Here is a 21,960-nt window from a genome sequence, read left to right on the forward strand (position 1 = left end):
CGCTCCCCGCCACTTCCCAGGGCGCGCCAGGCACTGGCCGCGCGCACCGCGGAGCCCGTCACCCTGCGGCCGCGAGGGGACGACCGGGCGGCCTGCGCGTCTCCACACCTTCCCGAGAGAGGAGCCCTGGGGCGCCCGGGGCGGCCGGTGGGCAAACGCCAGAGGGAACCCAGGCCCTGGCGCGCGAGTGGCGCGCGGTGTTTTGTTCGCAGCGGCGTGGGGAACGCGGCCAGAGAGGCGCGTAGCCCCTTTAAGAGGCGAAAGGAATGTATCAAAACAAAAAGGCCGCGCGCCCACTGGCCGCGCACCGCACGTGACCGCACAGCTGATCTCCCGGCCCTTCCTCCGGGCGGCCGCCGCCGAGTGTCAGTTTCAGCGCCGCCGCCTGCCGTCTCTCGCGTGCCGGCCCCCGACCGCCCGCGCCCCTCTTCGCGCCCGGCCCCGCCGAGCCGGCGCCCGCCGCGGGTCCGAGCGGCTGCCCGGCGCGCAGATGGCGCAGGCGGCGGCCGCCGGGCCGCCGGAGCAGGGCTGCCCCATCCGCGTGGAGCACGACCGCCGGCGCCGTCAGTTCACCGTCCGGCTCAACGGTAACGCGGCGCCCGGCGCAACCCCGCCTTTTGTCTGGGAGGGAGCGGGACCCGCCGAGGCCGCCCCCAGTTGGGACGCGCGCCCCCGGCCCGCAGCCGGGTGAGGGGCGCGAGTGCGCGCTGCGGGATGGCCTCGGCGGCCGCCGCTCCAGTGCAGCCCCGCCCCGCGCTCTGGAGGCAGGCCGGGGGCTTCCCTCGCAGGCGCGCGGGGCGGATTGCCCGGGAGGGGCGCGCCCCCGGCGGGCGGGGCCCCAGGGACGGCGGGACGCGAGCGGTCGCCAGCCGCGCGTCAGCCTGGGGACCCGCACCTGCTCCGCCGGCTGTCCTCCGGGGCCGGACATCGCCGAGGGCTGCTGCCTGAAATCTCGGAGAGCGGGCCCGCCGTTACCTCTCCCTCTTCCCCGGGTGTTAAATGGCTCCTTGCTGCCCCGGGAAGCTTAGCTTTTCTGCCCTGAGAACGTTGGAAAAATCTTCTCTGCAGACCTGGGGCTGAGGGAGAAAGTGGTGTCTGCTCTGTGAGGGTGTGGGGGGGTTGATGCCCCGAGCATACCCCGTTGGCTCGGGGACTTGGGCCCAGTCGCCTCTGCTCCCTCTCTACAATGTGAGTAACAGCTGTGCATCGCTCTGGGCTGGTTAGGTGAATGAAATGCCGCCGTAAGAGTAAAGGCTTAGAACAGCACCTGCTACACATATTAAGTGCTCATAAACATGGACTGGTCATTATTTTTAAAACCAGAAAGCCAAGTCTTAATTTCCTGTAAAGAAAGATTCTGCCAACTTACCATCTTACACCCCTTCCCCTTAGAACACAAAATTATAAAATCCAGGAACATGAACTTACATCTCCCATGCTCTCCCTATCAGTAACATTTTCTTCTCTCCCAGCTGGGCCCTCTATGGCAGTAGAGACGCTGTGCCCATTTCTGAGTTGGGAAGGCAGAAGTCCAGAGATGGGAGAGGCTTACCTGAGGTCGGGCAGTGAGTCGTGACAGGCCTGGGATAGGATTGTGCCTGGCCTGGCTCCTCTTCCTACCTGCACTTGGAGGCCGTCAGGATGGGGCATGGCCTGGGCCTGTGGCATGGATGTGTCCCCCCCTACTTCTCTGTCACAACACCCCTGTGATGTGGGTACCACCCACCTTATGGATGAGCAAACTGAGGCTGGGACCACAGGGAAGGAGTGACTTGCCCAGCTTCACAAAGTGCCAGAGCCAGAACTCACACCTGGGCCCAGTGACCCTCTACCACAAAAGTGAGTCCTTCAGAGACCTTGGTGCCTGCCTGGCCCAGCTGGCCAACACTGAGGGCTGGCCACTCTCGTAGGGAAGGGCCTTGTGGCTTTTCAAGTCCTCTTTTCAGAGGTTCCAGAGAGGCTTCTGTTTCTCTTGGGGGCTCAGGAGGCCCTAAGCACTCAAGGAGACAGGAGGAAAAGGGACATTTGGGGTTTTCCTTTCTCTTCCAAGTTAGCAGGGCTGCCCCTCTGGAGTCAGCCATGGTCAGAGCTGGATGTGCCCAGCCGTATTTCTAAACTTGCCCCTTCTAGAACCTACTGCCCAAATAGGGATCCCCCAGCCAAGCCAGAGAGGAGTGGGGAGCCACTGGCTCCTCTCCAGCCTGTAAGGCAGGGGCTGGGTAGCCCTGGTCCAGCAGGTCTGGCATGTATACAAGCTAAGAAAGGGCTCTCTGTGTCTCAGCCCAGCCCTGCCTCAGCCGGGGAGGAGAGCAGCCTGTCATAGTGTGTGCTGACCTGCAAGGCAAGCCCTGGAGCCTGTCTTGTTGTGCCCATTGAAAGGTGGGAACGCAGGCTGAGAGGGGAGGCAGCCCCAGGGCTCTTGGGGCAGGCCTGGGCCTGGGCCTTCCACATGGCAGAGCTCTGCTGCTGAGCTTCCAGCTGGCTCTGGCTCTGGGTGAGGGGTGAGCTTTAGCTGCTGCATGTAAGTCCTTGTGCTCCAGGCAGGTGCTGGACTCCGGCTCATGGACCACTTATTTAATCTTCAGAACATCACTGGGTGGGGTGAGGAGACACTGCTTCTACTCTACAGACAAGACTGCGGCATGTAGAAATCACTGACTCACCCAGGGTCTTGCAACTCAAGAGTTGGAAGAACTGGGATTCATTCCACCAGGTCCTTAGTGAGCATCTACTGTGTGCAAAGCTCTGTTCTAGGTGCTAGAGACTCATGGGACTAGAAGAACACTGAGCAATAAACTGTAGAGCATTCTAGAAACAAGAGCCTGGTGAGGAAGAAAGCAGGGCAGAGGGAAGGCATGTCAGGAAGGGGCTGCTGTGTAGAATTGGGTGTCCAGAAGGGCCACCCTGGGAAGGTGGCATTTGAGTACAGACCAGGAGGCAAGCAGGAAGCTGTTGAAGTGGAAGAGGCAGTAAGAGCAAAGGCCCAGCAGTCCCTGGGGTGCCTGCAGAGCGGCAGAGAGCACAGACTGGAGAGGAGGACCCCAGCAGACCAGGCCAGGAATTGGGGATACACACGGTGCAGGGGTGAAAGCCAGCGTGAGGACTTGGCTTCCCCTGAGTGAGACGGGGGCCCTGGAGGGTTCTGAGCGGAGGTATGAGAGGCTTCTCTGGCGAGACAGAAGCCGGGAGGTGGCTCCGCACTCATCCAGATCGGGGAGTAGGAGCAACGGTCCTGGGCAGATGTTGTAGGAGGCACAGATGGGCTGCTGACATGAGTGCTGGGGGACGTGGGAGATCCGGATTCTTAATTGCTAGCTCCTATGTCACTGTACGCTAGGTGGGGAGACCAGGGCATGCAGCCAGTAGGTCGCAGAGCCAGAGTTGAGCCCCAGCCCGGGCAGTCCCCTCCCTGCCCTCCTCTCCCACCTCAGCCACACTGAGTGCTCGCCGCAAGAAGGGTCACTTGGGGGCCATGGAATCCCAGTGCTTTCCGCACCCACCTAGACCCCCATTCCCAGTTAGGAAAGTGGAGGCCCCGGAGTCAGTGGCTGCTCTGGCCTGCAGCACCTGTGGAGGCAGCCGGGCTAAAAGTGCACTGGCAGGTCTTGTGGCACTCAGATCCCAGGCCTAGGTACCCCGTGGGGACCACCCTGCCCCATAGTGTCCCATGATGCCACCTAGAGGGATGCCAAGCAGAGGTCCCAGGAGGCTGACCGGTGCAGCAAGGGGACTGGCAGGGCCTGGGGATGGACTTCCCTGGGAACCCCTAGGGCCTGCCCACCCCTGGCTCCTCCAGGCCGAGTCCACTGCCTAACCCACCTCTGAGCCACCAGCATGTGACGCCTCCCCAAACCAGGCTGTGCACGTGCAGGCACCCAGAAAAGCCAGCTGGGTGCTTCTGGGGCCTGTCCCCTGCACTGCTTGTCCTTGCTCACTAACTCAGCTCCCAGATGGAGCAGAAGGCCTGGGCTCTGGTTTGCCTCAGTCTCTTCATTGGTACAACAGGAGTTTTGACCTACTGGCCCTCTCATCAGATTGGTTAGGGCAGAGCAGAGATGGTGGCCATCAATGCCCTCCACAAAGACCCGAAATCTCCCACCTGGAACCCCTGCTCTTCTTCCCCACCTGTAGGGTAGACAATTTCTTGTTGACACTCACCCCAATAACTTCCTAGGGTTTCAGCCCTGAGAGTGGGGTGAGGTGGAGGGTACTGGGGTGGAGAGATCCAGGGAAGAGTCCTCTGTTAGTGGAGCAGTTTTAACATTTCTCAAGCCTAGTTACAATCTGTGATCTTGATATGATTCCAAGGCCCAGGAGGATGATACCAACTGTCCCAGGACAGGTGAGGTCTTGGACACAGGTGTCTGACTGGCCCCATCTGGCAGAACTGGGACTGGAACCCTGGGCCTGCCCTGCCCTGGCTTGTTCCTGAGACCCCAGGTGGTAAATAATGACCTACTTGCTGTTCTGAGGCCTGGGAGTCTTGGCAGCTCATTCAACCCAGCCTGGATAAGGTCTGGGGCCAGAGAAGGCTGTGCCCAGGGGCTCTGCCCACGATGCTGTGAGCACAGATAAGTGTTATCAAAGGGTCTGTGGCCCAGACACTAGTGATGGGGGTGGCCCCGGTGCCCAGGCTGGGAGGGTAGCTTATGGTACTACCCTTGCCCTTGGCTGATGGGAGGCCTCGGGAGGTGACATTGAATGATAAGGATGGGGGAGGTGTGTTCCAGGCAGAGGGGGCAGCCCACACGGCTAGGTGGAGAGCTGGGTTTGTATGCAGGACAGCCAGGAGGCCAGTGAGGCTGGACCAGGGCCCTGACAGCTGGGACAGGATGCCGGGCCACAGGCCAAGCCCTCCGAGATGGTTCGCTGGGGGCCTGGCCCCTCCCCAGCCAGGCTTGGTGTGGTCCTGTGTAGCCATGACCCCCTGGGGGCACTGGACACCCTTCTGTTCCTCTTTCAGCCAGAAGGCCCTCCTAACGGAGCTCACCTCCACGCACTGCCAAGCTGTGTGACTACATTTTATGGCCTCAGTTTCCCCACCTGTAAGTGGGGCTGTAAGAACCCTGCCCATTTCCTAAGATTGTGTGAGGATTCAGCTGTGGAGAGAGCTGAGCACAGGCCTGTACCATGGCAGCCCCACCTCAAGTGGGAGCCGCAGCCGCTCCCTCCTGCCCTTTCCCCAAAGGTGCAGGCAGGCCCCCACCCTTCCCCAGACAGCCTCCTCAGGATCTTCCTAGTGGTCCTTCCACTGGACTGCCCACCCCCCACATCTCCTTGTAGATCCTGGCCTTTGCTGAAGAGAGGCCTGTGTCCTCCATACAGCGGCAGCCCCTGCTTCTCTCCTGTGTTGTATCTGACTCGTCATCTTTGAATCCTGTATTGTGATGATGATGTTGTCGGTCTCCCTCTGTGAGGACGCTGCATCCCCTGCACCTGAACCCCTACCTGACACACAGTAGGCCCTCAGTGAGTTAAGGTCTTGGGGTAGTTAAGTAGCCAGAGTAGGCAGGCAGCTCCTAACTTGACTGGTGAACCTGCTCAGGCCCAAAGTAGCCTCCTGATCTCTGCTCTGCTGTCCTGGGTGAGCTGAATTAACCCCAGACGCAGAGCCAAAGACCAGGTTCCATTCCACATGGCCAGGGCAGGGGCAGCGGAGGCCACAGCAGGGCCCAGGCCGGGGCAGGGGCAGTGAGGGCCACAGGGGGGCCAGGACAGGGGGCAGAGTCACAGTCAGGCTATGAGGAAGAGGTGCTGGTGGCCTGGAGGTTGGACTGGGGGTCACTGTCAGCTGGACCTGAAGAGGGAAAGGACATTCCAGGTACAGGGAGCTGCCTAGGCAAAAGCCTGGAGGCAGGAGGAAAAAGGCACATGGAGGTGGGGCAGGAGAAGACTAGGTTGAGGGTCTGGAGGCCTGGAGCTTCACCTTGGATTCACTGTGGAACTCGGGTCTCTGGATCCCTATCTTCCCATCTGGAAATGGGGAGGTGAATTGTAGAGAACTAGAAGCCTCCTAAGTGGGTTTGGACCCTGTCCCAGTGTCCAATTTGCTGCAGATCCTGGACTGGTCACTTACATCTCTTAGCCTGTCAGTTTTCCCCACTCCCACAGGCCAAGTGCCCAGCATTTAGGATTGAATTCTCTATGGTGCTTTGAAGCTAAGATGCATGAAATAACAGTCCACTTTTAAAAACTAGAGAAAGACCCTTTGCTTTAACACAACTTCTTTTAGGGTCAGTGCATTGTGTACACTAACCTCAGGGCCTTTGTACTAGCTGTACCCACTAACTCTCCTGCTCTGAGCCCAGAGGTTTCTTGGAAGGATATCCCCTGACTACCCCTGGCTAAATGGCCCTTCTCTGCCAAAACCTGGCTTATTTCCTTCACACACTTAAAACTCTGAAATGATAAACCCTGGAGGTGTCCTTAGCTCAGCAACTGTTTCTCTCACTTACCACACCCAAGCCGTCTCAGCGAATCTGCTGGCTACACCTTCAGAACAGTCTGTGTCTGACCACTCCTCACACCCCACTGCCTGTCCTGAGTCCTCACTGCCATTCACCCGGACTAGCGCAGCAACTGCCTCACTGGTCTCCCTGCTTCTGCCCCCACTCTGTTCTCTGGCAGCCGGAGGGATCCTGTGAAACCCCACGTCACATCCTGTCCTTCCTCTGCCAAGGACCCTTATGTGGCCCCCAGCTCACGATAGCTTAAGGGGCTCTGCAGGACCTGCCGTCACTTCCCTCATCTCCACCCTCTCCCAGCCCTTGCAGCCACCCCAGACTCCTCACTGTCCCTCAGATACGCCAGACCCTCTCCTGCCTCAGAGACTCTGCACTGGCTATTCCCTCTGCCTGGAACACTGCCCCCACCAGGCGTCACATGGCCTGGCTGGCTCCCTCTCCTTCCTGTCCCTACCCAGCACCCCCTCTGCCCCTGCTCCGACCCCTGCCACGCCACACATCAACTTGCTTCCTTGTTCTGTCTCTGTCTCCCCTTCTAGTTCCATGAGGGCAGGGCTCTTTGTCCAGCTTGTTTATAGCTGTGTCCCCAGTGCCTGAAGTAGTGCCTGGGGCTCCATAAACACTTGTTGAATGGAACGGATGGGTGGACAGCTGGTTGGGCAGATGGCTGAGTAGGTGTGTGAGGGGGTAGATGGATGGATGTGTGTAGTTCAATGGATGTTCAGATGGATGGGGAACTAAAGACTGGTTGGTTTGAACTTCAGTTAAATGTTTTGCCAGCGGGATTTTGGGTGGACTGGTGTGCTCCAGTCCTGGCAGGCCTGAGAGGGCACAAAGGCCAGTCTGTTCCTGCATCCTGTGCCACATCACTTTCTCACAGATGTCAGTGCTGCTTCTGATCTTCCACAGGGTCAGCAGGTGGTCCCGATGCATCTTGTGGCCTCTTGTCCGTTCGGGTTGGGGTTTAGCTGGAACTTGCTGAGCCTTGCTGTGCTTCCAGCACTGGGCCAGGGACTCCCAGAGCTCAGAGTGCACTCAGGTGGGGACACAGGAGCTGGGTGGTGAAGGGGTGCTGGGGGCCTTGGGGTGCCATGACAGACCCCAACAGTGGAGACTTTCATGGGACTTGGGGTGTTCTAGGGCCTGCTCTGAGCACCTTCAGAGACTACTTCCCTTAACCCTCCAGACTCCAGGAGGAGCGTTTCATTATATCCCGACTTACGGGTGAGGAAACTGAGGCACACATAGGTTATTCAGGACCCAGCTCCAGTGCCTGCCTCCAAGGGCCTGAGCCAAGCCCCTGACTGCAGGGCCTCACTCTGCTGCCACCTGCCCCACAGGATGTCACGATCGGGCCATCCTGCTCTATGAGTACGTGGGCAAGCGCACTGTGGACCTGCAGCACACCGAGGTCCCTGACGCCTACCGTGGACGTGGCATCGCCAAGCACCTCGCCAAGGTAGGCGGTGGGGTCACCAGCCCACCCCAAGCAGAGCCACATCCTAGGGCTGACCCCAGCCTGTTTCTTGGCAGTGTGCAGCGGGTGCCCACCCTGCCAGCAGGCTGCAGTGAGGACAAGCTATTGTCAGAGCCATGTGCCTCCCGCCACTTCTCTCTGGCTGGTGGTGGCAGTTCTGGGCCCAGGCCCAGGGTTCTGTGGAGTGAGCCTCCAGGGCCACAGTCACCTCCTGTGGGCCAGGAGCTCACTGGCCAGGTCCCAGCACAGATGACAGGTGCTTAGGAAACCCTTGTTGAAAGAATGGATAAGCAAACGTTCAAGTGGTTCTTGCCCCACAACCCACCCTTCATCGCTCTGCTGCAGGTTTGGGCTGTGAGGGAGCTGCTGCCTGCAGTGGCCTGGGTTTCTCCCCCTGCCTGTCTTCCCACGTCCATCCCCGCCCCAGGCCCCCACTCATCCTCCACCCTCCACCTGGTGCTGCCCAGGCCCAGCATGGAGGGGGGGAGGGGGTGCGTCTTTCAGCAGCAGCTGTCCCGTGTTACAGAGGAGGAAACAGAGCCCTTGCCCTGGGTGAGGGTGTGGGCCAGGGAGGGGCATGCCCTCCCTCACTCAGGAGCCAGGGGATCCGCTTGAAGCCCTGCCTGCTGAGGCACAGGCATTCACCCTGTGGCCTCCCATGACACTTTCTGGGCCTTCAGTTTCTTTTCTGTAGACTGGGAGAATAGATGGGAGTCCTGTCACTAGAGAGGGTCTCAGGTCGTAGGGCCCAGGACAGGGTGTGGCTGTCGAGACACCCAAAGGCCAGCTCGGCATGTGGGGCCGGAGACTCAGACAAGCCAGCCCCTTGCTAGGTGCTCGTCAGATCAGCCAACCCTCATCTCCCACTTTGTACCAGCAAGCATTAGACACCACCTGTGTGCATGGCATCCTGAGAAGACCCTGGCAGGGGCAGCGAGTACACCGGACAGGCCCTTGCTCTCCCCCTCCTAGCTCGGAGATGACTGGAGCCACAAAGGCCACACACTGGTACCCCCATTGCTTCCCCCACAACTGGCTTTGGGGCCCTTCTAGTAACTAAGTGTGATCTCCACTGGGTGCAGGAAGCCCTGAGGGGCTACAGGAGCCCTGGGACACCCCTGACTGAGAAAGGAGGAGAAGGTCCCAGGAGGAGGCATTAAGTGAGCCGCCACATGAAGGGTGGGAGGAAAGGGAGCTGCAGGAGCGCTCTGTGAACAAAAGCCCCAAGCCTGGGGAGGGTGGGGCACTGTAGAGACAGGCTTCATTGGTGGGGTGTGGGGCAGAGATGCGGCGGGGCAGAGGGTGACTGGTTCAGTCCCTGCCTGATGCTGTACAAGACACTCCGAGCTGCGGCCACATTGCTGCTGGGTTCTCTCAGCTGCCAGTATGGAGACTGCCCAGGCCTTGCCTGTTTTGTGCTGGGACCCCAATCCTGGGTCCAGTCCTCATTCACTTCCATGCCACGTGGCCTCAGGCACTGTACCAAAGCTTCCTGCCTCCGTTTCCCCAACTGAAGTACAGGGGTGAGGACAGCACCTCCCTGCCTCTTGCAGAACAGAGAACAGGTGGCTCAGAGGGGGCAGTTGGGGAGGCGGCCGCTGGGCCACGCGGAGCCCAGGCTGCAGGTCCCACACTGGGTGCTCTTCTCTCTGCCCTGCTGCCAGGCCGCCCTGGACTTTGTGGTGGAGGAGGACCTGAAGGCGCATCTCACATGCTGGTACATCCAGAAGTACATCAAGGAGAACCCCCTGCCTCAGTACCTGGAGCGCCTGCAGCCATGACCCTGGCCCTGCGGGGTGGGGATACTCCACGCAGACCTCTCCTCGTGGCCTTTGCCCAGCCTTCCGTGGGCTCTCAGGAAACTTGGTCCCCACAGGGGGCAGAGTCAGAGTTATTTTTGTAAGGACATTCATCTGTGACCTCTGGAGGCAGCTGGCCAAGGATGGGCAGCGGTCCAGCTGCTGAGGCAAGGGGAGGCTGGGTGGCCAAAGTCCCGGCAGCTCCCGCTCTGCAGACACTGGCTTCTCAGGAGGCCTCTGCAGCCTTTTGTGGCCAGGACCAGAGGTGGACAGGGCAGCCCTGTGGCCCATCTGCCCCACCTGCTGTTCCCTGCTCTGTGATCACAGGAAGGCGATTTGGAGCCCCTGCTGCCACCTCCTAGATCTGCATCCATCCTGTAGATGAGGAGGGTGCTCCCTGAGCCAAGATGAGCAATAAGAAACCTTGTGTGCCAACCTCCAAGGGGCGCAGCCATGCTGCCATGGGCTCTGCCCCTGCCCTGTGACTTGTGTGCCATGAGGGGGCTGGCCAAGGCAAGGGGCAGCCCCCCCGATGTGTGAGGCCTGTGATGGGCAGACCAGGCACAAACACAAACCCAGACGCTGGGTCGGGTGGCTGCTGGGGAGGGTGCTGGGTGTTCGCTCCTCGGTGGCCATTCCCTGAAGTTCCTGCCTCCTTGTCTGTCAGCTCTGCCGAAACCAAGGCCCCTGGGCCCCGGAGCTGCCCTCCCTGTCCCCGACTGCCAGGAGCCAGCCCCAAGTGTGGCCCCAGTACTGGGGACTCCCACCCCCGGTGGCCTCATGGCCACCCCGTCAGTGGGCTTTCTCAGAGAAGACCCTTTAGGAGGCAAACTGTCCTCAGAAAATCCTCCTCACCACCCAGGAGGAAGAAGCACTTCTGCAGAGGGATTTCCTGCGCAGCCACCAGCCATCAGAGCGTCTCTCTCTCTCGTGGTGAGCCAGTGGCTGGGCACTTTCTGTTGCCTATTTAGGGTCCCAGGGCCCCTCTAAGATCTGCCTTCCAGGTAATGGCCTGCAAGGTGCACTCCTGCAGCCTTTGTCCTGGGGTCCTGGGAGCTTCCTTTTGGAGGCTGCTTAGGGCCCAGTGTCCTGCCTCCCTGTGCCGCTCTCCACACGGTCCCATCCATGCCTGCTTCCCTGTGGAGCTGAGGCACCGATTGACAGCGTATCTCTGGGGATGACGTGCTCCGCAGGCCTCCAGCTGGCATGGACTTGGGAGGTGTAGATGCTGGGGGCACCTTTGTCTGACTGGTGGTGGGAACTGGCCTGCTGTTGCCTGTTTCTCTCACCAACCAGTGTCAGCACTGAGCTCCCCCAGTCCCTGCCCCGCTACAGCAGGGCCCACCCCAGGCATTTGCACAGACACCTCTGCACCCAGTGGCAGTAATATGTCATCTGCACGTGCATACAGGCCTGGTGGTCTGCCCACCGGGGGTCTCTGTGCCCCCGAGTCACCATCCTTAGCAACCCACCCACTCTCGTGGCCCATGCCTAGATCCTCTCTGGTCTCAGGAGCTTGCCAGAAGGCCGAGGGCACCCCTTGCCTTCCCACTGTACTCCTCAGCTCTATCTGCAAAGGCCTATTGTGGGGAGCCCAGAAAGCCCCTGGGCCTCCACTGTGCTGTGTGTCATGGGCCTGGAAGTGGCTGTCAGGAAGTGGGCTCAGCTGCTGGGCCGTCAGGCCTCGGGGCGTCCCACTGAAGCAGAGTGAGTTGTAGGCCCCCATAGACAGATGGGCCTGGGCCTGGGCCTGCTCCATCCTCACCATCCTGGGACCCCCTTTCCCTCCCTCTCCAGGACCACCCACATCCACACATGCCTCCCCAAGTTCAAGCACAGACCCCGTCATGAAAAGCTCCCCCACAGCAAGCTAGTGCTGTCCCTCCACAGCCTACAGGGTGAGGTGAGCCAGCTGCAGGAGGGCACTTGGCCCTGGTGCCTTCCCAACCTGTCCATGGGAGGGTGCCCTGCAGGGGCGGCACACAGGACCCCAGGGGAGGCCCCCCACGTGAGAAGGCCAGAGGAGCAAAGAGCCAGGTGGCACCAGGACAGCAGCCCTGTCCCTATCCCCAGCCTGAGCTTGTGTCCGAATAGCAGGTGACTCACTGAGCCCAGCCAGCATGCACAACAGTACTTGAACCAGGAGAAGCACAGGATCTCAGAGGGACCCCTGTCCCCAGGTCCTGCAGGTGTGACCTGGGCTGCCTTAAACTGTTGCTGCCATCACTGCAGGGGTGTCTGCTGCTGTGGCCAGGCTGGCCCTCAGGCTCTGGCAGAGCCTCAAGGCAACAGCCATAGCCCACTCTCCCAGGCAGGTGCCCTGGTCTGTTGCAGATGCCCCTGCAGACCCCAGTTCACCTCAGCCTGTACGCCTGACTCTATGGCCAGTGGCCTGCCCTCGGTGCTACCCTGTCTGGGGCCCCAAGCCTCACCCTACCCACCCCAGGGTGCTCCAGGAGCCCTTCCTCTGGAGGCAGGCCACAGGGACCAGTTCACACCACCGGCAAGAGCAGAGGGACACCGCCAATCCGGGGCCCCCTCCCAGTAGCCCCCAGGCCACGGGCTCTCCTGCCATGTCTCACGTGTGTTTCTTTCCTGCCTGGTCAAAATAGATGGCAACTCATGTGCCTTTCCTACTCAGGGCCTATTCCAGGTGGTGTCTGGGCCAGGGTGTCTCCAGACCCACACCCTTTGTTATTTTTCAAACTCCTAAACAGATTGCATGATGTACGTTTCAATAAAAGATAATGGCCTAGCACACTGGCTCCAGGATTGCTGCTAGAAAAGGCACAGTGGGTACCTGCAAGCCAGGGGCTGCTGTCCTCAGGCCGGCTGGACCGTTCCCCACCGCAGTCTGATCACTGGCGCCTTTTAGCTTTTACTAATGCAGAGCCAGGCAGTGGAGGCTCAGGAGCCACAGGCTGGTGGACAGAGGAGACAGCAAGCCTGGCAGGTGCTCTCCTCCCATCTCTTGCCCTGGTGGTCAGCCTCTCATACTTAACTGGTGGCGCAGCCCCACTTTCAGGTAGGGAGTGCGAGGCTTCGAGAGGCACTGGGCTTGGCTGTGAGACAGCAGGTGTTGGGCTCCAGGGCCCTGCTGTGCATGCCCAGCCACATCCCTTCCCTGCACCACGGCTCCCACCTCCTCCGGAGGCCACGGCCACACTCTCAGCAGTGGGCCGCCCACTGCCTGGACGGGATTTACCAGGAAGAGCTGCGCTATCACATGTCACATCCACCGCTGTTCTTGGACTTGTCCCTCTGCCCCTCAGCCTTCTCCAAGCCTTGTGGTCCAGCAGGAGGCGGCAGAGCACCCATGCAGTCCCTGGGGCTAAGCCCCCGCAAACGTTCCCAAAACAGGAGTGTGAGAGCATTCTGGCCCAGCCTGAGGGCTGCTTCTTGGCTGCCTGGGACAGGAGGGACCCCGAGCAGGATTGCTTCCTCCTGGCTCCCACCCTGGAGGTCATAATGCCACCCCAAAGAGGGCATAGCAGTCGCCAGGCCCCTAGAGCACAGGCTTGTCCAGCTGATTGGTGCAGCAGTTCATGGGATCCTGAGTCCTAGGCCTGTTTTTCAGACAAGGAAACAGGCTTGGCGGGGAGGCCCTAGGCTGCAGCCCACAGGGCCAGAAGGTGAGGGGACCAGGATCCACACTCAGTTCCTGCCCTCTCTGTGAGATGAACTACACCTGAGTGTCGGGAGATCTCATGTCCACTTCAGGCAACAGATGGCCTTGGAAAGCAATGCACAGATGGCACTTTGGCAACCTTCCAGTTCGTTTGGAAGGCTGAGGTGGGTTCCGTCCTGAGCTACAAGGTACATGGCCCATCAGAGATCCGGGTGGACGTGGAGATAACATCTCCTCCAGCCTGCACTGCCCGTGGAGCCAGGGTGGTGACGGCAACGCAGATGGGCCATCCAACCGCTCACATTGTTTCTTCCCTAGTTGATGATTCTCAGATTTGCCCAAGTCTACCCAGATGTCTCTGTACTCTTCTCAAGGTCCCATTCCTCCCAAATCAACAAACACCCTAAATTGCACATCAGAGGTCAGCTGAGGCTGTGGAGTCATGTGACTTTGCCACTTGCAGGATCAAGTTCAAGGTCACGTTTGCAGTTGAATCAGTCTCACAGCTGCAGATATTAAAGAGATTCATTTCTGGCTGTCAAGAGATGCTCTCCAGTTCTCTACCTGTGTCTTGAGCAGGGTGCAGGTCTCTTCCTGCTGATTTCAGGCCCCGGCAGCCTGCCCACACCAGAGCCTTTGTGGCGTGGCTCCCATCAGTGATGGGGTGACAGCCCATCAAATCCCCAAGCTTTGCTTTCAAGAGGCCTCACCCCAGCTCTTGAAGCAGTGATTTTGGCTCTGAGAGCTGTGAACGTCAGGGTCCCATTTGCCCCAAGCAATGAGGTCGTTTCTGTGCTCGTCAGGCCAGATAAGTGACCCTAGGTTTCCACACCAGAGGGACCGTTCATCAGAGGCCATTCCTTCGCCAAGAACAATACCTGCTCATGTGCAGTCAGGGAAGCAGAAACTGCGCCAGGTTTCTTGCCCCTGCTTCAAACGGGGTTGAGTGCAGAGGGCTGGTCATGAAAACTGGTGTAAGGGCTGGAGGGTCAAAAGCAAGAGGGTGAGATGCCCCAGGTGTTAGGAGGAGCCAGAGCTGCAGGAGCACAAGGGGCCCCAAGGCCACAGCTGCATGGCTGCTTTTCGCTGCCTCAAAGAAGCCCAGGAGCACCTGCCCTCTGCTCACTGCTGCCACTGCCACTGCAAACACCCCAAATCCAGGAACTTGCTGCTTCTGGCCTCCTGCTTGTGCCTCCCATCCACAGAAATGAATGGCCACCCGCTGGTAAGGGCTCTGGGGAATGCGGCTACAGGTGCCCAGTCCCTCTCTGATCGGGGTGCAGAAGGGATCTGAGTGCCAGCAGACAGACAGTGGGGACAAAATAACAAGGGATATTCTTGTCTCCAGGGGTGGGGCATCTGCCATAATGCGAACCCATCTATCCCAAATGCTGAGACCAGCATGACAGAGAACGACAGAGCCCAACACCAGCCCGCTCAGAATGCCTGCTGTTGCAGCAGCTCATGTTTGGAGGTACTGGGCCATCACCAATGCCGGTGTGAGCTCACAGCTCAAGCGAGACGCTTGCAGGTGGTGAATCACGAACTTGGGTGGGAGACTGGGCTGGATAAGATTCAGCGATCTTCTGAATTAGTGAGACTGGCTGGTGAAGGCACCTGTCAGATGTGGGGAGAAACTGACATGGGACAGTAGCAAGCCTCTCCAGTCACTCTGGGATCTAGAGAAAGGAGTCTCGGGGAGTAAGAACCTATTGGTGTTTCACTTGCCATCTAAGACAAAAAGCCCAACTAAGTACGTGGACAGATCAGAAAACCAGGCCATCTCATTCCGATCTGCGAGCAGGCCTACGATGGGGCAGCTCTCCTCCTTATGCAGGCAGATACCACCCTCCAGAAAGCCAACTGCTTCCTATGATGAACACCCATGGTGTGTCCAGCGAAGGCACAAGGGTGAGCAGGGCCAATGGGGCTCCACCTCCAGGGGCCCGCAGTGCAGGTGGGGGTGGGAAAGCACACACCCGGTAAGAAGGCTGTGCTGGCGTGCACAGGCGAGGCGCCCACCCAGCGTGAGGGGCCCTGGAAGGCCCTCCTGAAGAGGTAGCTGAGCTGGAAGGTGGGCTTTGTGAAGGGACCAGCCCAGAGGCCCGTGGGCTCTGACCTCACTGCCCACCGCTCTCCAGCCGCACAGGCCTCCCAGCAACATCTCATATCTGCAGAGCCATGCCCATCTCAGGGCCTCTGCATGTGCTCCTCCTCTTCCCAAAGGCATCTCAGATCTCCCTCCCTCACCTCCTTCAGAGCTGTGCCCAACTGTCCCCTTCCCAGTAGGCTGCCTTTCCCAGATCCCAGCTCCTTTACATTGCCACCTCCAACTCCTGATTCCCTTATCTTGCTGGATTCTTTCCAATCATTGCTTTCTTCTTACACTACACATGGCTGTTTTATTTTACCTTATCTGTTGTCAGCAATAAATACAAGCCCCACATCATTTCAATATTCACAGATCAGATCAGTGCCTGGCACATCTTTAATGCTCAACAATATTTGTTGGATGGGTGGGTGGATAGATGAATGGATGGAACAGCAAGGGGAAGGGGGCTCTGGGAGACTAAACATGAGCAAAGGCCTCATGGTGAGATAGCTTCTCACATCTTGTGAGGTTGTGTGTGGCTGGAACTGGGAGTCAAGAAGTGAGTCCGGAGAGGTAGGCAGGCAAGTGATGAGGGCCAGGAGGGATGGTCAAGGCTGCTACCAACCCACCTGTTTCCATGGGTGGACACACAGCTGCACCTACCAGCCTCCCTTGACACAGGCATGACCTGGGTCAGAGTTCAGCCAATGGAATGTGCCTGGAAATGAGGCAGGCTCCCCCCAGGCCCTGTCTTTCTCAGACCATGCCAGATGGAACAAGTGCCAAGACTCTGGGGTTGGTGAACCTGCTGGCTGAATGGCTACATACAGAAACCCCCTGCCAAAACCAAACTCTCATTTGGGTTTATTTGGCGAGCAAGGAATAAACACATTTCCACAGTGTGTTAAGCATACTGCACCTTGTGGTCTGTTATGCCCAGACGGTAGTAATGCCTTGAAGTAAGGTGCTTAAACCTGAAATACATAGTTTTGGCTACTGGTCAGGCAGCAGGGAACATGGACATAGGTACTGCAACGTGGCAAGTTGGGGAGACTGGAGTGCAGGGGAAAACGTTTGTTAAAGCCAAACCTGCAATGCCTTGGGGGCAGACCAGAGACCTACCCAGTTGTGGCTCCAGGGAAAAGTGGTTGGAACAAGCTGAACACTAATGTGTGTTGCTGTTCCTTCACTTTATAGTGAGGTAAAAGAAAGAGGGATACCAGGTTTGCAAGCAGCAGACAGTTTGCAAACAGAAGAAAGGGGCAAGAAAGGGTTTTAGGCCTCCGTGTTGGAAAAGGCACCTGTGACTGGGCCCCACCCCAAAGTGCAGGAACTCAGACTGGAAAAGGTTTTAAGCAACAAAGGCCCATTAAAGCTTACTTAGCTCTACAGACAAAGGCCTCAGCCCTGTGGCAATGTGGACATGACCCTTATGGCCCTCCAACTGTCTGAGATGCTCTGACATGAGTGTCAGTAAACTAAGACAGAAACAGACCAGGGGAGGAGGAAGCAAAGAAATAAAGCTGCTCAAAAGCCATATTAGAAAAGAACCTCAGTGCAGTACACAGAACTTATTGGAAGGGAAACTCCTTCAATTTTGGAGAGAATCACACTGCCAAAGAGGCCACGAGCCTGTGGCTTGGCCCCTGAAGCCACACATTGGTGAGCAGGCAAGGAGCTGCAGAAAGTGTGTAGTCCCTTCCTCAGATGTGGCCGCAGGGAAAACTGGACGAGGGGGGCCACCCCAGAGAGCAGAGTCAGGGCCACTGCCCCTGGCCCTGTTGCCACGGGCCTGGCCCTGCTGCGGGCTGTGCCCTGCTGCGGGCTGTGCCCTGCTCTCCCTTTTCCTAGTGGGAGCCTCCCCTGAGTTCAGTCTGTCTCTCCAGGTTCAGAGCAGGCAGTAACTTGGATTTTACTTCTAGATCTCAGGCTGCTGCTGATGTAGAACATGGTGCATCTGGAAGAGACAGGGGCCCTGGAGCAGAAAGGGGGAGATGTGAGTGGAGGAAGGGGCACAGACTGTTTCAGACTCAGTAACTCACCAAAACTCCATTTCCTGTCCTAGACACATGGGCCGCATTTCCTAGCACTGCCAGCTTCCCCTTACGCTGGCCAGTAGGGAAGGGGTGTGGTGGGGTACCAGACTAATGACCCAGGTCTCTGAGTCCCTGGTGGGAGACCGCTGCCCCAGCTGCTGTGGGGGGGAGCCCACATTGCACTGTAGCCGACCTCAGCAGCATTGTTCAGGCTATCTGTTAAACTACCGGGCATTTAACTTATTGCTAAGGGTTGTGGGGAGCCATAAAGGCCTCAACCAGGGAAGTGCTGCGGCTACATTTGTTTTAAAAGTATTATTGTGTGGGGCTCTCTTGTCCCTTCCTGGCGTAAGCCAGGAGCTCTGTCCTCTTGCTTTATCTCTAAATAAAAGCCTCTGCCTTGCTGTCCTACCTTGAGTGTTTGCGAAGTTCATTCTTTGACTCCAAGGAAGCATAAGAGCCTATTATAAAAGTAATAAAAGTTCTTCGTGACACACTGAAAAAAAAAAATATTGTGGCTGGAGTGCAGAGAAAGGACTGGAGGGTGAAGCCTGGGGGCAGGAAGGCAGGTTAGAAGGTCATGGCAGATCTGAGGTGAGAGAGAACAGTGTCCTGGACCACAATGGGGGCAGTAAGACAGAGAAATGGGTAGGTCTGAGGCACTGAAGCAACCTGGCCGAGCCCCACAGCTGACAAGTGACAGGGCCAGCATTTGAAATGGGGGGCTGTCTGGGTGGAAGAGGGTCCTGTATGTCCAGGTATGTGTGTACACACACGGCCCCAGACTCTGGCTACGCCGACCAGGCCAGGGCCCACCATCCTTTGGTCCCCCGACTGCTCTTTTGCTCCCTGTGGGCTGCTCTCCACACGTAGCCAGAAAGATTTTCCTAAAACCTCAATCAGACCATGTCTCTCCCTCGCTCCAAATTCCCCAGTGTCCTCCTATTGCACTGAGGGTAAAACCTGGGGACCTGATGCAGCCCTGCTCACCTGTGTCCTTCCAGTTTGTCACATTTCAGCTGCCCAGGCTTTGCTTTTGTTCATTAAATCCTTTGAGCTTGTTCTGCCTCAGGGTCTTTGTACTTGTTCTACCTCCAGATATTACCATAATTTAATCTTCCTTGTCACTTAAGTCTCTTTAGTTAGATGTGTTCAGTTGCTAGAAAAACCCAGTCCATAGTGGCATTTCACTTACCTTACATATCATGAGGTCTGGAGAGTGAAGGTCCAGGGCTTGCGTGGTGGTGCAGTGATTTCACTGAAGACCCAGCCGCTTTTCATCTTCTGTCTGCACCACCCTCAGCATGATGGCTTTTGCCTTCATGCTTGTTGTTTAAAGGTCACAAAATGGGTGCTTTCCCTCCAGGTATCACAACCATATTCCAAGCAGAAGGAAAGGCACACGTTTCCTTCCCTGACCTCCCTATCTAAGTTGCCTCCCTGGGCACTCTCTATTCCATTACCACATCCTATTCTGATCTTAATCACTACTTAGAATTTTCTTGTTTCCTTGCTTGTTAGACCAACTCCTGCCACTACAAGTAGAGTTCCACTAGGGAAGGACCATACCCATCTTCTTTATGGCAAAAACTGTGTCTGGCAACATAGGAAATGCTCAATAAATATTTGTTGAATAAATGAATTACAAAGTTCCCTAGGTGGCTTGGTGCCAGAATCAGGATGGAAACACCTCCCTCCTGCTGTGGGCCTGGAAGTTTCCTAGTGTACCCCCAGGCCTCCCTGGACCCTCTTTGGGAGGCATCCAGGCAGTCATGGGCAGCAGCCAAATCCATTTTCAGGTCCCAGGCACACGAAGAAGGAGCCCATGTTTTTGAAGCCTGGATGTAAAGAGAAAAAAATTGGTGCAGTGGCCAAGATGATCTGGGGCGGTGCAAAGCCCAGAGCTAAACAGCAGCCCTCACATAGCATGGAAGTGCCCCCCTTTTTGAGGGAGGTTTAGGGAAATGGTGAGATATCTAACTAAAACTTAATAACCTTTGTTTCCATTATATTTATTTTTGCAGCTATGTGTACATGACACAGACATTCCACTTAGTCATATAGAGTCTCTCTTTTAAATAAATACATTTCAGTGTTCAAAGAGTGGACCCATTTAAAGACAAATATTAAACATGGACTAAGGGTCTGGCACAAATAGCAACTTCTACTTAGTTCCAAAGCATTTTCTTTACCCAAAAAGAAACCTGGTCTCCAGGAGTCTACTCCCCATCCCCTGCCCAGCCCTAAGCAACCACTAGTCTACTTCTGTCTCTATGGATGTGCCTAGTGTGGGCATTCCACACACATAGACTCATAGTTTTTCCTTTTGTGACCAGCTTATTTTCACTTAGCATATTTTCCAGGTCCATCCACATCATAGCATATGTCAGAATTTCGTTCCTGTTTCTGGGTAATAGCCCACTGTGTGGATGGACGCCGTTTTATCTGTTCCTCTGTGGGTGGACATCTGGGTGGTTCAGCCTTTCTGTGGCTGTGAAGAGCACTGCTCCAAGTACAGGTGCACAAGCACCTGCCTGGGTGACATCTGCTGGCCCCGCTCTGCAGCACCTGCGCTGTGGCCCTTCTGGGTCTGCTTCCTGTGACAGCAGCCTTCCGTTCCTTTTCTCAAACCCTAGTTATCTGGTGGCCCATCCTGCTGATGGGAGCCCTTTGCCCCTCTAATTGTCCCCTAAGGCAGGACAGGATTTAAAATAGTGCCAGCCCCTCACTCCAATCTCCTCCCTAGGGCAGGACAGGATTTAAAGTAGTGTCAGCCCTTCACTCCAATCTCCTTCCACCCGGGTGGGGAGTGGAGCTGGCCCCAGCACAGGTCTGCCTCTCTGTGTCCACCACCTTGGGCACCAGTGTAGCCTCTCTTTAGAATCCTCCACGTGTAGCCATTCATCAGTCCCTGCACCTAGCCCAGGGCACCCAGAGCAACTGTTCTTGTCCCAGATCAACTTTCTCTGATCCTCCACCTCCTGTTAGGCTGAGGTGGCAACGGCACTGCAGGGGAAGCGTGTGGAGCCTCACCTCATTCTGTGGTCGCAGTGCGAACTGGGGAGAGTGTTCAGGCAGTTGTATCCCCTGAGATACAAACCCCCTGTTTATTACTCTATCACCGGAGCTCTTCCAGGACCTGGCACAAACCAGGTGTTCAGCAAAGGTTTGTTGACAAATGAGCAATGTTGAAGCCCTAATCCCTAGTACCTCAGAATGTGACTCTGTCTGGAGACAAGTCCTTGAGAGAGGTGAGAAGGTAAGTGAGGCTACAGGGTGGGCCCTAGTCCACCCCACTGGGGTCCTCTTGAGAAGAGGGGATCTGAACACACAAGCAGACACCAGGATGCACACCCAGGGGATAACACACAGAGAAGGTGGCCATCTGTGAACCTCGCAGCCTCGGGAGAAACCCACCCTGACAGCACCTTCACATTGGACTTCCAGCCTCCAGGATCATGAGAAAATCAATTTGTTATTTAAGCCCCCTAGCCTGTGGTACTTTGTTATGCAGCCCTGGCAAATGAAGAGTATATTTTAATATCCTGAATTTCTCCATTTCTCTAGCCAGCCGCCAGCCCCAGCCCAAGTCTGTGAAATCAAAATTCTAACAGTCTCATCTACCTCTCCAGCTTGTGATAGGAGCATGTGCAGCAGGTGGGCTATCGAGACATCAGTATTATCAAGCCATCTTCGCCTTGCTCATTGCCCTGGTGTGACCACCTTGGCCCATTTTGCCCAGGACCCTCCCGATACTGAAACTGAAACCCCCATGTTACCCTTCTGCACCCCTGCTCTGTGTTCTTCCCCCAACCCTGAATTAGGGGCTGGCCACATGGGCTGATGGAAGGCAGGGGCCTCATCTGTTTATTACTCTATCACCGGAGCTCTTCCAGGACCTGGTACAAACCAGGTGTTCAGCAAAGATTTGGTGACAAATGAGCAAGTGACACATCTCCCACAAATCTCTGTGACTGCCAGCTCTTGCTGACTGCTACTGGTCTCCTCCAGGAGGGCACTAAGTTTGGGGCCATCTGTGCCTTCCCCTGATGCATGCAATACAACCATGCCAACTGTTTCATCTTTTGGCAGCAGGTGTGCATCAGAGCACTGTCTGTGCACACACCCAGGGCCTTTGTGTGTGCGAGGTGGGGTGCTGACATGGCTCCCGAGACAGCACGGAGGACACTGGATGGTTGCAGTTGGGAGCGACTGGGCTTTTGCTCAGCACTGTTAGGCCAGCTTTTGTCTCACCAAGTGGAGAATGTCTGCCCTTGGGTTTCAGGAAGGGGCTGCTTGAGTTTCCTATTGCTGTGTACCAAGCCACCTTGAAACACACTGGCATGAAATAGCCATTTTACTCTGCTCATGGTGTCTGTGGGCCAGGCCTTCAGACAGGGTTCTGAGGGAGGATTGTCCCTGCCTGTCAGTGGCACTGTGAATATGGCAGGAAGCTGCAGGAGA

The 21,960-nt window shown here is 57.1% G+C and overlaps 1 protein-coding gene and 1 long non-coding RNA gene across 7 annotated transcripts in view; one reads left to right on the forward strand and one right to left on the reverse strand.

The window, feature by feature from the left end:
* The window catches only part of LOC118913857 (uncharacterized), a 29,755-nt gene that overhangs the window by 3,154 nt on the left and 4,641 nt on the right, over positions 1-21,960 (reverse strand). Inside the window, exons 2-4 of one of the 6 annotated variants that reach the window (XR_005025381.2) lie at positions 18,692-19,334; positions 1,370-1,510; positions 594-1,076 (exon numbers count right to left, since the gene is read on the reverse strand). This is a non-coding gene — a long non-coding RNA (uncharacterized LOC118913857). Of the gene's footprint in view, positions 1-593; positions 1,511-15,518; positions 17,436-18,691; positions 19,335-21,960 lie in introns of those variants that run through there. The other 5 variants (XR_005025379.2, XR_005025378.2, XR_005025380.2 and 2 more) reach the window with 5 other exon arrangements.
* Positions 16-13,912, forward strand: NATD1 (N-acetyltransferase domain containing 1). Its single transcript, XM_036888169.2, has 3 exons — positions 16-587; positions 7,805-7,923; positions 9,606-13,912. Exons 1-3 carry the CDS (start codon positions 491-493, stop codon positions 9,720-9,722), a joined length of 333 nt encoding a protein of 110 aa, XP_036744064.1. The 5' UTR covers positions 16-490; the 3' UTR covers positions 9,723-13,912.

The sequence above is a fragment of the Manis pentadactyla genome, chromosome 4 (assembly GCF_030020395.1).
Source record: "Manis pentadactyla isolate mManPen7 chromosome 4, mManPen7.hap1, whole genome shotgun sequence".
In the NCBI taxonomy this organism is placed as follows: Eukaryota; Metazoa; Chordata; class Mammalia; order Pholidota; family Manidae; genus Manis; species Manis pentadactyla.